This window comes from Suncus etruscus, chromosome 3 (genome assembly GCF_024139225.1).
Source record: "Suncus etruscus isolate mSunEtr1 chromosome 3, mSunEtr1.pri.cur, whole genome shotgun sequence".
Taxonomy (NCBI): domain Eukaryota; kingdom Metazoa; phylum Chordata; class Mammalia; order Eulipotyphla; family Soricidae; genus Suncus; species Suncus etruscus.
The window spans coordinates 36,602,564-36,618,777 of record NC_064850.1 but is presented as its reverse complement, the minus strand read 5'-3'; the positions used below and the strand labels follow the sequence as shown (position 1 = coordinate 36,618,777).

The 16,214-nt window shown below is 51.6% G+C and overlaps 2 protein-coding genes across 2 annotated transcripts in view; one reads left to right on the top strand and one right to left on the bottom strand.

Annotated features, from left to right (window-relative positions):
* Nucleotides 1–10,862, top strand: part of LGMN (legumain) — a 36,788-nt gene extending 25,926 nt beyond the window's left edge. Inside the window, exons 6-14 of the mRNA XM_049769847.1 lie at nt 1,475–1,550; nt 3,219–3,281; nt 3,771–3,837; nt 4,564–4,682; nt 4,764–4,853; nt 6,452–6,652; nt 8,594–8,764; nt 10,372–10,439; nt 10,549–10,862. Of these exons, the coding sequence (XP_049625804.1) occupies nt 1,475–1,550; nt 3,219–3,281; nt 3,771–3,837; nt 4,564–4,682; nt 4,764–4,853; nt 6,452–6,652; nt 8,594–8,764; nt 10,372–10,439; nt 10,549–10,594 (901 nt within the window). The 3' untranslated portion in view covers nt 10,595–10,862. The remainder of the gene's footprint in view (nt 1–1,474; nt 1,551–3,218; nt 3,282–3,770; nt 3,838–4,563; nt 4,683–4,763; nt 4,854–6,451; nt 6,653–8,593; nt 8,765–10,371; nt 10,440–10,548) is intronic.
* Nucleotides 10,863–15,070: 4,208 nt separating this feature from the next.
* RIN3 (Ras and Rab interactor 3) overlaps nt 15,071–16,214 on the bottom strand; it is a 65,497-nt gene continuing 64,353 nt past the window's right edge. Inside the window, exon 12 of the mRNA XM_049770728.1 lies at nt 15,071–15,921. Within this exon, the coding sequence (XP_049626685.1) occupies nt 15,601–15,921 (321 nt within the window). The 3' untranslated portion in view covers nt 15,071–15,600. The remainder of the gene's footprint in view (nt 15,922–16,214) is intronic.

The window sequence follows — 16,214 nt, the reverse complement described above, 5'->3', positions numbered from 1 at the left end:
GGAGCGACTTCTGAGCGCATAGCCAGGAGTAACCCCTGAGCGTCACAGGGTGTGGCCCAAAAACCAAAAAAAAAAAAAAAAAAAAAAAGTACCTCTTGGGTGGGGGGTCCAAGTGGTAGAGCAAGAAATCCTAAATTTCACAAGGTATGAGCCACAAACAACAAAATCTTTGCTTCAGGTCCAGAAAGATAGTTCAGTGGTTAAAACACTTACTTGGGGGTGGCACAAACTGTAAGGCATCTATCTGCCTTGCGCGTACTAGCCTAGACTGGACTGCGGTTCAATGCCCCGGTGTCCCATATTGTCCCCCAAGCCAGGAGTGATTTCTGAGTGCATAGCCAGGAGTAACCCCTGAGAGTCACTGGGTGTGGCCCCAAAACAATAAAAAACAAACAAACAAAAAAACACTTACTTGGGGTGCCGGAGAATAGCACAGTGGCAGACCTGGACGGACCTGGGTTCGACCCCCAGCATCCCATATGGTCCCCTGTGCCTGCCAGGAGTGATTTCTGAGTACAGAGCCAGGAGTAACTCCTGGGCGCCTCTGGGTGTGGCCCAAAACAAAACAAAACAAACAAACAAAAAAATTACTTGACATGCAGCTAATCTGGGCTTTATCCCTGACATCCCATATGGTTCCCTGAGCACCGCCATTTGTGATTCCTGAGTGCAGAGCCAGGAGTAACACTTGAACACTGCCAGGTATGGCCCCCAAACCATAAAAATTTCAAAAGTACCTCTCATAGAAGCAGTCTGATGGGTGGGAGGCCATTGGGGATTTGGGGACATCTGTGGGGGAAAGTGGACACTGATGAAGGGACTGGTATGGAAACATTGTATGCCTGAAACCCACTCATAAACTTTGTCATTTCACAGTGACTAAATCTTAAAAAATGTTAATTAATATAAAAAAATTAAAAATATAAATAAAAGAAAGATCTCTAATTTTATTTTGGAGTGGCAGCCTCCCAAACAGCCCTATGGGCCCTAGGGAGCCACTCCTGGTGATGCTTGACTTGGCTGTGTGGTTCGGTGCTTGGGCCCAGTGGAGCTGGGGCATGGGGCACCAGGGTCTGTACTCCACAGGGCTCGAGTTGACAAGCCATGCTGGATATTGAACTCAGGGTTTTTTTCATGTTGGGAATATGCACAGACATTGGTGCTGTTTCCTTGGGTCCCTTGGTTTCTTTTTTTGTTTGTTTGGTTTTTGGGGGCCACACTCGGTGATGCTCAGGGGTTACTCCTGGCTATGTGCTCAGAATTCGCTCCTGGCTCGGGGGACCATGTGGGATGCTGAGGATAGAACCCAGGTTCGTCCTGGGTGAGCCACATGCAAGGCAAACGCCCTACCGCTGTGCCATTCCTCTGGTCCCCCTTCTTGGTTTTTGACGAAGGCAGGTTCTCCGGGAAATGGGCATAGGACCGGAAGCAAGAAATAGCCTTGCTATTATAATCTGTTCTGCTCTCCCTGCAGTGGGCCCCGGGACCATGTGTTTGTCTACTTTACTGATCATGGAGCCACAGGACTGCTGGTCTTTCCCAATGATGAAGTGAGTTCATGTGGGTGTTTGGGATTTGGGTTACACCCAGCAATGCTTAGCAATAAATAACTCCTGGCTCTACACTCAGGAATCACTCCTAATAGAACTCAGGGAACCATATGGGATGGCAGGAATTGAACCTGAGTCAGCAGCATGTAAGGCAAGCACCCTACTCACCCAGTGGTCCTCAAACTATGGCCCGCGAGCCACATTGTATTTGTATCTGTTTTGTTTCTTCATTGCAAAATAAGATATATGCAGTGTGCATAAGAATTCGTTCATAAGTTTTGTTTTTACTATAGTCAGACCCTCCAATGGTCTGAGGGACAGTGAACTGGTCCCCCTTTTTAAAAAGTTTGAGGACCCCTGGGGGGCTTTCACCCCAAATTGAGTTCTTTTCCATGTTTGACAGACAGTTACACAGATACAGATCCTGGCAGAGTTACCTGATAATTTCTGAGTGGCCGCTAACTGAGGGTAGCACTTAGCTTTTCTGAAGTCTTGCTGAAGAGAAAGCACAAGGGTTAGGACTTTTGGCCAGCATGGGGACCAACCCTGCTTCCATCTCCAGAACTGCATGTGGTCTTCCAAATCCTGCCAGGAGCGATCTCTGAGCACTTCTGGGTAAGGACCCAAGAATCTAACCAAAGGAACATCTGTCCAAGTTACTACAAGTTTGTTGTTTTTTTTGGTTTTTGGGCCACAGCTGGTGACGCTCAGGGTTTACTCCTGGCTATGCGCTCAGAAGTCATTCCTGGTTTGGGGACCATATGGGACGCTGGGTGATTGAACCACGGTCCTAGGCTAGCGCTGGCAAGGCAGACACCTTACCTCTAGCGCCACCACGCCAGCCCCGTTACTACAAGTTTGTTTCAAGTCACACACAGCCTTAGAAGCTGTCTTGAAGATTAGGGTAAACTGCACCAGAGAACAGTTCTAGAACATTCTCTGCCCTAGATGAAGTGAGAGCTGGAGAAGTACTTTTTACTTTCCCCACTTCAGGTGAGACTAAATTGTGTGAGTTGGGGTTCAGGTAGTTGTCTTTTCAGTGGCATGTCTACCGATGGCAAGTAAGAATATGTACAGCATAACGGGTTGTTCTTTAGCACTTGGTTTCTGGGGAGGTGGTGTTTTGGGGAGAGTGCAAAAGCTCCACCTTTGCTGGTGCTCAGGCTTTTTCCAGATCTGTCCTTGGAGGTCACTACTGATGGTGCCCGGTTATAAGATGACACCCAGCTATTAACACAAATCAGAGGCGTTCCCCATCTTCCTCATTCCCTTAAATCTCCCATTGACATGTAAAAGTCCACCTGGATCTTATTCCACCCTGCTCCACCTGGTTGAATGGGTATTAGTTGAATAAAGAAAATGCACTTTTTGGCTTGGTGCCTTCAGAGATACTATGAGCTAAGAGCCACTCCATTACTCTTTCCTGACACGCTTGGTTTATTAATCCTTTGTGGCTACTCTACCTCCTCAGACCCTTCTGCCTGGGGTTGGAAATATGGTGTTTGGGATGATCTCACAATGTGAGGTATTTATTTTATATCCGGGGGCCCATGTGTTCCTGAGGATTGCACCCAGGCCTTCTGCAGGCAAAGCCCAACTTGATCCCCATGAGCCCAACTGTCTGCCCTGGATGTACCAGTCTCAGTGTCCCTGTTCCTTCCCATTCAGCTTCATGTCGACGACCTGAGCAAGACCATCCAATATATGTACGATCACAACAAGTACCAGAAGGTAAGCTCAGCATGAGGGGAGGCCTGTGGGAAGAAGCTTGAGGCAGGCAGAAGAGTGAACCCCAGTTCTCTGTCCTGCCCTCCCATTAGAACACCAAATGCTGTCTTTTCTAGACAGGGTCCCTTTGGGGCTACTCTGGTTGTCCAGGGTTAAATTAAATTTTTTGTGATGAGGTGACTCAGTTGTTCAGTGAGAGCCAGACAAGATCTTGTTGAAGCTCAGAATGTGGCCCTGGCCCCAGAATCTGGCCTGCAGGTCTGGCTTGAGGCTCGAGAACTGACCTTCCTGGGTTTCTATGGACATACCTGGAAGATCCCCCCCACCTTCCTGTTACTGAGACCTGTGGTCAGTTTTCTTAGTGATTCAATGAGTTTTGATTCTCCCATTTTGCATGGTGGTGGAGAGTCCTTGGGCTTCTGGAGGCCGAAGTGAAAGTTGGGCCATGGGGAGGGACCTGCGGGCGAGGTGTGAGTTTGCATCTGTCTGCAGATGGTCTTCTACATCGAGGCCTGCGAGTCGGGCTCCATGATGAAGAATCTGCCCCATAACATCAATGGTAGGTCGGGGGATAGGGGTGAGGTGCACTGGTGTCGAGGTGGCCTGGAACTTGGGGCCTGGGGTGCCAGAGGTCACTTATAGTTTGTGTGTATGTGTATGTGTGTTGGGAGGTGTTAGGGTAGCCCAGTTTATATTTCTACTCCATGAGTGTAGTGGCCAGGGATTTGGGGATCATGGTTCTGGTAATAGGAAGGACCAGGCTCTTTGTGTGTGTATATTTATGTGTGTGAAGGTATGTCAGAATATGTTTATATATGAGTATATGTGAGCATGATGCAGGTGAATAAAAGTATGTTGCATGAAAGTGTGTAAAGGTATATATGTGAGAAAGAGTGCAGTGTGAGTCTAGTATGAGTGTGAATGAGTATATTGTGTCTATTTGTGTCTGTTTGTGAAGGTGTGGTATAAGAATGTGTGTAAATGTTGCTGGAGCAGTGGCGCAAGCAGTAAGGCATCTGCTAGCCTAGGATGGACTAGGGTTCAATTCCCTGGCATCCCATATGGTTCCCATATACCAGGAGCAATTTCTGAGTGCATAGCCAGGAGTAACCCCTGAGCGTCACTGGGTGTGGCCCCCAAACCAAAACAGACCAAAAAAAAAAGTGTGTGTGTAATATGCATGTGTGTGAATGCGCATGAGGGTGTGTATATGTGTGTGTGTGTGAGTGATAGCAGGCAGGAAGAGTTTCAGGACAGAGCCCGAGTGGGTCCTTTCCCTTGGCAGTTTATGCCACCACGGCCGCCAATGCCGAGGAGTCTTCCTATGCCTGCTACTATGACGACAAACGCTCCACGTACCTGGGAGACTGGTACAGTGTCAACTGGATGGAAGACTCGGACGTGGTGAGTGAGGCTGCCCAAGGGGCTACTGAGCTATGCCCTTGGGCCTTGACAACTCTTGGCTGATGGGATGGTCCTTTGCAGGAGGACCTGTCGAGGGAGACGATCCACAAGCAGTACCAGCTGGTGAAAACCCACACCAACACCAGCCACGTCATGCAGTATGGAAACAAGGTGAGCCGGCCTGGGCCGTGGGAAGAAGGGCCCAGGCAGGGATGTTGCTGTAGCCCAGCACCTCTCCTAGGCCTGGGAGTCTAACCTCACCAAGTACAAACACAAAAATACCAGTCAGTTGCAAAACTGGATGAGCTCCAATCTTCTCTCAACCTGTTCCTCCTTGGCCAAAGCCCTGGTGGCTGAGGAACTAGCAGCTTGAAAGTTGTCATACATGAAACCTCTTTGGCACACACCTGACATACTAAAAGAAAGCAATGGCCAAGTGCACTGCCTGCCTGCAGTGCCTCCCGAATATCCATGATTTGAGCCCCCGTCATGCTGTCTGGGAGACGAATTTCCTCTTCACCTGTGTTTGTGCATTGTAGGACTTTGTGCATTGTAGGGAGGCATCTATAGCTCGACCCAGCCTTGCAGAACCTGAAGTCCATGTAGGGCTAACGCCCCGCTCTCTGCTGGACTGAACCTCACTCCCTCCAGGCTGCCTCCTTTTTGCAAGGCCATCAGATGAGGCTTTGAGCACTGGTCTGGGAGGAGACCTGTGGGTGGCATAGTCATGGGCTATGGCTCAGGAGCCTGGACCTGAATTGGCTTTTGTTTTGTTTCCTTGGGTGACACCAGTGGCTCTGAATGTAAAAAGCATATGCTACAGCCCTTTGTGTCTTCTTCCCACCATTGGTCATGCTTGTGGTGCAAGGAACAGTGGAAAGGGGACAAACAGACCAATGGTAGGACACAGCCTTGGCCTTGGGGGACAGATTAGAGGGAGAGAAGGATGGAGCAGCTTTGGCCCCTGGACTTTTCCTGCTTTCATCACTTTCCTTGCCCTAATTATCACAGCTCTTGGGCCACCTCCAGCATTGCTAAGGGCTTACTCTTGGCTCTGCACTCAGGAATTATGCTGGCAAGCTTGGAGGAACCATATGGGATGTTGGCAATTGAACCTGGGTCAGTTCAGGGTAAACACCCTGCTGTGCTATCACTAAGGTCCCTTTTTTTACAAACATGCTTTTGTCTATACTCGTGAACTTTCTATTTCTCGTCCTAGAGCTGCAGGGCATTGCCATCAATGTCATTTCTTTCTGTCCTCCTCGGGTCAGTTTGCAGTGATACTGTGTTCCTCCTGTTGGGGTGAGATCCCAGCCCTGGTACCTTTAATCTCATCAATGGGCCTGGGGCTGTACCTGACTCTTGTGGATATGAGAAGTATCCAATAATAACTGCCTCACTGGGGGATTTTAGTTGTTGGTCAGATCATGCTTCCTGTTTGCAGCCATGGCCCCAGTGGGTATTCTGTGGCCGTGAGCCTGGAACAATGGAGCCTCGGGATATGGACCAGCTGGGACAGTACTACCCTTTCTTTTCTTTTCTTTTCTTTCTTTCTTTCTTTTTTTTTTTTAATTTTTGGGTCTCACCCAGCAACGCTCAGGGGTTACTCCTGGCTCTATGCTCAGAAATCACTCCTGGCAGGCTCAGGGGACCATATGGGATGCCAGGATTCGAACCACACTGTCCTTCTGCATGCAAGGCAAACTCCTTATCTCCATGCTATCTCCCCGGACGCAGTACTACCTTTTCTTTCTCGCTCTCCTCCACAGTCCATCTCCACCATGAAGGTATTGCAGTTCCAAGGGATGAAGCACAGAGCCAGCCCCCCCATCTCTCTGCCCCCCGTCACACACCTGGACCTCACTCCCAGCCGAGATGTACCCATAGCCATCCTGAAGCGGAAGCTGATGCAAGTTAACGACCTGCAGGAATCCCGGCGTCTGGCTAAGGAACTCCAAGAGCATCTGGAGGTGAGCCACGGGGAGGGAAGAGCCATGGCATAGCAGGGCAGGCATTGACCTTGCATGTGGCTGACCTGGGTTCGATTCCCAGCAGCCCATATGGTTCCCTGAACACTCCCAGGGGTAATTCCTGAGCGCAGAGGCAGGATTCAGCCCTGAGCATTGCTGGATGTGGCTCCAAAACAGCAACAAGGGGGAGGACTGTTCTGCTCTGGGACTTAAAGGGGCAGCATAAGTGTGTGCCCATCTCTGTAGTGTGCATGTATGCATGCTTGGTCTCTGCGGTGAGATGGCACATGTGCCTGATCTTTACATCTTGGGCATGCCCATGCCTTGTCTCAACCTTCCACCAATGCCCTACAATCTCCAAATCAGGAAAGAATGCGGTAACCTTCCTGCCATCTGGGATAGTGTGGGGTATGTGTTGCTTTTGTCCCTGTTTTTTGGGGGAAACAGAATATAGGGCATTACCAGGAGGTACTCAAGAGGACCCGGGGGCCATACTCAGGTATTTTTTTCCCCTAACTTTTATTATAACACTGATTTACCAAGTTGTTTCTAATACAACTTCAATTGTTTCATCAGCAACACCACCATCAGTATGACCTTCTGTCCCCAATCTCCTTCCCAACACCCTAGCCTGTCCCCTTTCTGGCACAAATTTACTGCCTCTTGTTGGGTACAACACAAAAGCAAATGGAATGTTCCAAACTGAGGTCAATTGGAAATGATGGTTCTATCTTTCCATGGTGTTCTTCAAGCTGGGGTCTGAGGATTTCCTAGGCTGTGGTTGGTGTTCACTGAGCTTCAGTGCTACTGTTTAGGCTCACTGAGCTGGGTAGTTTCTGCAACCTCCTATCAGATTGGTGGTGATCGTATGGGGCTGATATGAATAGGAAATTTCGAGGTTCCAAGCTCAGCCACATGCTTGGTGGCTTGACTTGTCACATTATGGAGACGGGTCATTTCTGTAGGAGGCTGTCAGGTTTGACTGTATCTTCAAGAAGAAAGAGAGAAAAGGCCCCAGAGGTATCAGACCAGATCATCTCCCCTAGAAGGCAGTCTTCATTTTTCTTGGAAGCTTTAGTAAGTGGAGCTGGGCCTGTTATCAGGAAGTGTGTGTGTGGGGAAGGGGGGTGGAGTGTGGTGGAATATATTTAGGGATTCTTCTTTTTGGGGGGGGAGTTGGGTCACACCCAGTGGTGCTCAGTGGTTACTCCTGGCTCTGCACTCAAAAGTCACTCCTGGCAGGCTTGGGCCAACGCCTGCCCTGCTGAACCATATGGAATGCCAGGATTCGATCGGGGGTCCATCATGTTTTTGTTGTGTGCAAGGCAAACACTTCACTGCTGTGCTATCACTCTGGCCCACATTTAGAGATTCTTACTCAATCTGAGATAGCACAGTGGAATGTTTGCTTGCATGTGGCCAATCTGGGTTCGATCCCCAGCATCCCTCATGGTCCTTTTACGCCCGACAGGAGTAATTCCTGAGTGCAGAGCCAGGAGGAACCACTGAACATGGCTGGGTGTAGTTCAAAAATAAATTTAAAAAAGGGGGGGGGCACTAGGGTTTTAACAAACATTGATTTGTGGATGTCTGTGAGGACCTGATTGTGTTTCACATGTTTTTTTTTTTTTTTGAATAATGATCTTCTGGAAGGACAAGTTTGGGACACACCTGGTGTTCCTTAGGCTCTGGCTTGACTCTGGACTCTGTGTTTCGGAGTCACTCCCAGCTGTGTTCAGGAAACCACACAGGGATCTGGCTGTGTCAGCCACATGCAGGGCAGATGCCTTAACCTATGTATCTCTCTGATCCCACTCTATTTGAACCTTCTGGCTGGGGCAAGGGGTAGGCAGAATCTGTCCTGGAATTATGGGCTCTCTTGGGGCTCAGGGGAGGCTGTGGGCAGTCTGACATGGTATACAAAGACACTTTTCTTGACAGGCACAGCACATCATTGAGAAGACAGTCCAGGAGATTGTGGGCTCCCTGGCAGGGTCAGAGGCCACGGCTCAGAGACTCCTGTCCTCCAGGGCACCACTCACCCAACACAAGTGCTACCAGGCAGCCGTAGGGCACTTCCGCAAGCACTGCTTCAACTGGCACGTCCCCAAGGTGAGCTGGGCCCCGAGCAAACGAATGAAGCCAATGTGGTGCCTGGGAATGCTGGGTGCAGCTTGGCATTAGGTGCCTCCTCAGCCAGGCCACCATAGGCAGAACTCAGAGGCCTGGATGTGAGAGCTTTGAGGAAGGGAATACCTACCCACCCACCCACCTACCATCCAGCCTGGCCCCAGACACTCTTCTTGTTTGATTTGGTTTGATCTTGGGGCCACACCCCAAAGCCCTCAAGACTGACTCCTGGCTCTGCACTCCAAAATCACTCCTGGCAGGCTCAGGGGACCATTTGGGGTGCCAGCGATTCAAAATTGGATTTCCTGCATGCAAGGAAAACCCTCTCCCTGCTATATTAATGCTCCAGACCCCAGATGCACTTTTTAAAAAATTGGGGGGGAGGGGCCCACATCAGGTGTGCTCAGGGATCATTCCTGGGGGGATTCTGGGGCCCATTTGTGGTACCTGGGATTGAACCCACAAGGCAAGCACCCTACTCACTGGACCCTCTCTCTGCCCTTGCCTCCTTTTTCATGGAGAGGAGGGTCACACCGATGGTGTTTGGGGGACCAAGTAGAGCTGCCAGGGATGGAACCTGGGGCTTCCACATGCAAAGCCTTTGCCCTTCCTCTTCAGGCCCCTCTCCGCCTCCAGACAAGACCAGCCAGGATGGACAGGGAGAGAGATGATCTCTTCCTTCTGGCTATCCCTGCCCAACACCCTGATTTTTCTTCCTTTCCTTTTACTCAGTAGTGCTCAGGGGTTACTTCTGGATCTGCATTCAGGGTTTACTCCTGGGACAGGCTCCCAGGACCAAATAGGGTATCAGTGGTCGAATCCAGGTCAGTTGTGTGCAAGGCAAGCCCCCTGTCTGCTATACTATTGCACTAGCAATGATTTAAGTGATTTAATCATCAAACTGTTACTCAAATGAATGACCTCATGCCTCATGTGCATGAGACCCTGAGTCTCACCCCCTCCCCGCTCCCTGCCAGCACCTCCATGTGTATCCCTTCAGGAAAAAACACCCCCAGGAGCCAGAATGGTAGTATGGCAGGAATGGCACTTGCCTTACATGTGTCTGACTGGGGTTTGAGCCAGGAATAAGACATGAGCACCACCGGATGTAACCCCAAAACAAAACAAAACAAAACAAAACAGAAGCCTCCCACTTTTATAGAAAAGTCAAAAAGTACTTTATCCTGATGCCTGGCTGCTTGGCTCATATGCAAATTTCTCTTCCCTTTTCCTGCTGGGTCTTGGGGGGAACCTTCAAGGCTTTTTTAGGATCAGGAGCCCTTGTAATTCAAGTCTTCTCTAGTTCCCTCCAGTGGGGCACTCACTATGGTTACCCCTCATCCATTTGGCCCTCCCAGAATGAGGTTTCAGAGTCAAAGGCAGGGCTGCCCAGTAGTACCTGGTTTGGTCTCAGAGGTCACCCTGAGGCCCTTATACCCCCTACCGGCTATTTGCTCGTGGGGGATAGTTCATCCATCTCACCAGATCATCAGAAGATGGGGAGAGGGTTTTCAGGATCCAAAAGAGGCCTAGTGGGGAGGTGGCAGGACAGGGGGTGACACTGGCAACGTTTGTATGTCTCTCCTCAGTACGAAGCTGCACTCAAACACCTGTATGTGCTGGTCAACCTGTGTGAAGAGCCTTACCCCATTGACAGGTGAGTGGGCGTGGTGTGGGCAGGCCACAGAGCTCCCTTTGGCACCCTTAGCTTCTGCAGGGGCCTGGTAGTGCCCACCAAGAGTTGACTCATTTCACTGACTTCACAGAATACAGCTGTTCATGGAGAAGGTGTGCTTCGGTTACTACTACTGACCTGCCTGTTTTCTGGAACCTTCTGCTGCAAACACGTTCCCCTGGAAGGTGCCTTTTCCAGACAGAGACGAAGGTGGAGCAGCCTGAGGGTGGCTGAGCCTCCGGCTTAGAGGTGTCACGGGCTCCCCACTTTCTCCAGGCCCTGCCATCTCTGAGACAGCTACAGGCTCAGAGACCTTCTCTGAGTTACTACAGGATGTTTGCTCTTGGGGGGAAAAAACTCCACTACCACCAATTCATTTCAGGAATAAGAAGTACTAGGGGCTGGGGCTGTCTAGCGATTTGAGAAATTCTATATTTTCTCCTCCTGAATCTTCAGTGAGCCCCATGAAGAGGGATTGAGCTCCAGTGAGAAATGGTTTTAGTTTATTTTTTTTAATGGTCAGCTCTGATTGCTTTTTTATCTTATACCACACGGATGGACAAAACTCAATAAATGTGTAGACCGGAAACTGGCCGTCCACTTCTTGCCCCTCACTTGGGAATTACAGCCTTGCCCTTTCCCCTATGAGTGTGGGGCACCCAAACTCCCACCCACCCCCAGCTTCAGCTTCTCCCTCCCAGGGGGATGCAGTTTCCACCACATGAGTCTTGATTCTCTCTTTCTCTTTGGTTTTTGGGTCATACCCGGTGACACTCAGGGGTTACTCCTGGCTCTGTGCTCAGAAATCGCTCCTGGTAGGCTTGGGGACCATATGGGATGCCGGGATTCGAACCAAGGTTCATCCTGTGTTGACCACGTGCAAGGTAATACACCCTACCACTGCACTATCACTCCGGCCCCAAGTCTGATTCTCTTTAAAGGTTTATCTTTGTTTTGTTTCGGAGGGTGGAGCTCCTGGCTTTGCTCAGGGCTCACTCCTGGGGATTTTTGGGGGTCCTCATGCCTTGCTGGATTTGAACAGGGTCAAGTACTTTTTTTTTTTTTTTTTTTTTTGCAAAGGGTCAAATAAGTTTAGAGCTTCAGAGCTGGTCTGGAAGCATTTGTGGGTAGGGTTGTCTCCACAAAAAGGCAAACACACAGGAGCCTGGGAATTGTCTGCACTGTGTTCAGGTCCCTTCAGACCCTGAGCACTAGGCGCCTTCACACCCTGATCAGCCCTGGCTCCCTGAATCCCTCTTGCTTCCTGCAGGTGGGTCTATGCCCCTATCCCAGCCCCTATAGTCCTATGCTTGGGACTTCCAACTGCCACAGTAAATGTGCCCAGGGCTGGGCTAAACTGGGGTCATCTGAACTCTCAGACTCAGCCACACCTACATTCATAGATGACATAGTACAGGGCTGGCCTGCCTTGACAAGGCTCCCAGCCTGGGTTCAGTCCCACTTCCCCTCAGTCAGGCCACCTGGTAGTACTTCCACTCCCACCCATAGGTCCAGCCCTGATACTAGATTCTTTTCAGAAAGGTCTCTGGGCTGGAGAGCACAGGGAAAGGCTCTTTACACACGGCCAATCCCAATTCAGTCCTTGACCTTGTAGTGGGTCCCTGAACACAAAGCCAAGAGTGTTCCCTAAGCACAGAGCCAAGAGTAATTGAGCTATTTTGGGTATGGCCTACCCCTAAGAAAAGATCTCGGGCATCCTTTACTGCACCCTAGCTGAGCCTGGGATACCCCCCTACACACATACACAGACTGCCATGCACACAGGGTCTAGGACTCTAGCTTGGAAGAGCAAACAGCACCACCCTGTCACTATCACTGCCAGGCATTTAAGGACCAAAGCAACAGAAGAGTAGGTAAGCACTCACCTTGTATGAGGTCAACTTGGGTTCGATCCTCATCTCACATGGTCCCTTGAGCCCACCAGGAGTGATCCAGTGCAGAGCCAGGAGTCAGCCCTGAGTGCCACTAGGTGTGGCCCATTAGTCAATAAAAACCAATCCCTGGCACCTTGACACCGTTGGGAACTCCAGCCTTCCCTCCCACGGCTGCCAGAGCATGGCATTTCCTGGCTCCCTTTCTGGAAAGCCCTGCTCAGCTGGCCCTTCTTGCGCTGTCCCTACTTCAGGTGACCTTCCAAACACAGGGTTTGTCTCCCCAGGCCCCTTTGGGGATACCTGGCAGGAAGGCCTGTTCCTGAAGCCACTCACTGTCAGGGACCCATGGGGCAGTGTTAGGCTGGGAGGTGCACGGGCCTTTCTGCCCACCTCCCCTGCAGGCCTGTTGGGAGATTACCATGGACCAGGGGGTTGCAATTTGGCAGCCCCAGTCTGCAGGGATCCCAGATTTTCAGCCCCAGCCTGAGCTATAACACAGGGACGGAGAGGCCTGGGGAGAGGTGACAATGGAGACATCATTAGATGTCCTAGCCCCGTCCCCTTGTACACGCACAGCCTCCCTGCCCAGCAGTGGAGATGCCAGGCTCAGGGTTGTCTAACTCCACTTCTGGGTCAGACCCTCGGTGGTGTCCCAGATTCAAGCACACACACTGCAGGGAGTGGAGTGCCCCAGGCAATCCATCTCTTGCTAATGTGCCCAGGGTGGGAGAAGGCCTGAGGTTTGGGGACAGGTGGCCTGGACTAAATCTCACTTTGGTCTGATGAAGGTGCTTAAAGCACCCAAGGTTCTCAGACCTGATCTTAGATGTTCCTGGACATGCTCAGGACAGGAAGTGGGGCCGGAGTGTTAGCACAGAGGGGAGGGCATTTGACTTGTACATGGTCGACCCAAGTTTGATCCCTGGCATCCCATATGGTCTGAGACTGCCAGGAGTGATTTCTGAGCATAGAAACCACTGCCAGACGTACCCCCCTTCAAAAAAAATCTATGGAGTGAGGTGAGTGGGAGTCTCTGATCCCCACCCCATGGGGCACCTTCCCTAGCCCTGTTACTTCGTTGCCCGGCAAGACTTTGGCCTGTCAGGGCCAGAGCTGTGGGGGGATCCCTAAGCTGACCTGAGGCATCAGTGGGGCTCTCCCTTCCTCCTGGATGCCTACACCCTTACCCCATGACTGATTCTCCTCTTTTGAGATTGGCTGATGTTCCCACCACTCCACCTGTCCCAAAAGAACCTGGAAAGGGGGAAACAATGTTCCAGGGCTGTGTGATTTTTGCTGTTACTCCATTCAAGTGCTCGTGCTGAGGCCCTGACTTAACTTCAGACTGAGCTGAGGGGACACCTGGGCCCCCTGGAAAAGGGGAAGGAAGCACAGGGGTACAGGAACAAGCATTATGTGATGCCCTGAGTGGTGCCCCACCACTCACAAGTGTGTGTGTGTGTGTGTGTGTGTGTGTATGTGTGGGGTCCACTCACAAGTGTGTGTGTGTGTGTGTGTGTGTGTGTGTGTGTATGTGTGGGGTCCTGCTGCACCGAGTGTTCTTATAGCACCCCTGCTGGCCACTGTCAGTACTGTCTCTTCCCAGGAGCTGAACAGGGACACAGCATGTCTTCTGAGGCTTACCCATGTCCTAGTAGGCCCTACCAAACCCACAAGTGCTCTGTTGTTCCCGTCCTGGAGAATCAGGAAGGCGTGTGTGTGGGACCAAACCCACAAGTGCTCTGTTGTTCCCGTCCTGGAGAATCAGGAAGGCGTGTGTGTGGGTTAGAGGCAGGGAGGAGAGGAAGGACAGTGCTACCTTGGCTTCAGGACAGAGGCCACAGCTAGATGTGACCACAGCTGGCAACTGCCACTGCTGGGAACTAGCCACAGCTGGAGGCTGGCCCCAGTTGGAGACTGGACACAGCTGGCCAATGTCCAGCAGCCCAACATGCCAGGTCCTGCCCAAATCTCTTGGCATACCATTCTGATTGCTGTTCATAATCCTCCCAGCTTTGCTTCTAGGAGTGGCTCTTTCCCAGCACCCTGACAAATGCTGATTTTTTTTGTTTGTTTTGAGGCCACACCGGGTGATGCTCAGGGATTCCTTCTGGCTCTGCACTCAGAAATCGCTCCTGGCTCGGGGGGACCATAAGAGATGCTAGGGATTGAACCCAGGTCCTTCCTGGGCAGTCGCGTGCAAGGCAAAACGCCCTACTGCTGTGCTATTGCTCCAACCCTGTGAGTGCTGGTTTTTAGCAGTCACTCAACAAACAGCTCCACTCAAAGCTGGGGGCACAAACTAGAAGGGCCCAATTCTGGTGGCGAAAGCAAAAGTCAACACACAAAATCAATTCAGTGGCATCTCTTAGAGAGACAAACCTGGGCAGGGGTGTTGGGAACAGAGACAAGGGCTGCCTGACAACCTAGCAAGTCAAGGAAGGCTTTCTGGTGCTGAGGGTGAATAGGAACTTGACCAAACAATGACCATGGGGTGGACTTCCTGCAACAGGGAGCAGGGCTGGCCAGAAGGGGATGAAGAATAAGAAGCTGAAATGACTCGGGGAGGCAGATGAGTGGACAGGCCCCACGGTTGAGCCTGGTGTTGAGGAAGGGCCGTGGTGGGTCCAAGGCGCTCTTCTGCTTTTGGGGGGCACCCGGCTGAGAGGAAGAAGGCACTTCTAGGGGCTTTTATTGCTCTTCCCACTCGCACTCTTGTCACACACGCCGAGGTCCTTGTCAGCATCACAAGGTGGGTTCTATGTGTCTACTGAGAAGGCCTGTAGGATAGCCTTTGGCTTTGCCTTTCTCCTGCAAAGCCCAGCTGGCCCCACTGGCCAATTCTGGATGCTTCTGTTCAGGGCTCCGACAGACACGCACAATGCTGGGGGTCTTGAGGGCTTGGAACACGTATGGCCAGGTCCCTTTAGTTGACAGTCCAAGGACAACAGGCAGACTCTGAAAACTGGAGCAAAGGGGTGCGGAGGGACTGACCTGAAGCCCACCTGTGAATGGGGCTGGATTTGAGCTGTGCTGGCTGGAGCTAGCTGGAGCCACTCTTCTCTCCGGGCCTCAGTTTCCCTTTCTGCCTAACGGTGGTGAGTTTGACCTGCACTTCCTGCACTAGTCACTCCAAGACCCGCCTGGGGAGAAGGGGGAGCACTGGGACGCCGTGTGGTTAGAGTATGGGGCTGGTTGGGGGGTCTCTTTCCCCAATTCCTCATCTCCTTTGGACCCCCGGGGCCTTGTTATAAGAAATTGGGTTCCCGAACCACGAGGCAGGGTGGGCCCCCATCACCCCCACCGCCATCCAGGGGCCGGTAGATGAAGTGGAAGTCGCGCTTGGGCTCGCTCCGAAGCAGGTAGCCCTTGATGCGGTGCGGCAGGGCCTCGTCCGCCAGCTGGAAGCAGCGCCCGTCCACCAGCACGAAGAGCCTGTGGTCCTGCGGCTGTGGCACCTCGAACTTCTCTGCACACTGGGCACACAGAGCCTCGGCCAGCGTGTCTGCTCGCGACGCCAGCGTCCGCGCCTGGTGCTCGGGTTCCAGGTATGACACGCAGATGAAGTCCTGCAGGGGGGACAGGGAAAGGGCTGTCAAAAGGCACCCGGGTGGGCCGGAGAGATAGCATAGCGGTAGGGCGTTTGCTTTGCACGCAACTGATTCAGGACTAAGGATGGTTGGAATCCCGGCATCCCATATGGTCCTCTGTGCCTGCCAGGAGCAATGTCTGAGCACAGAGGCAGGAGTAATCCCTGAATGCCGCTGGTTGTGACCCCCAAACAAAAACAAAAACAAAAACAAGTCACCGGGGTAGGAGGAAAGCAAGCGGGCATCCTGGCTTTTCTCCCTGCTTGGAAGTG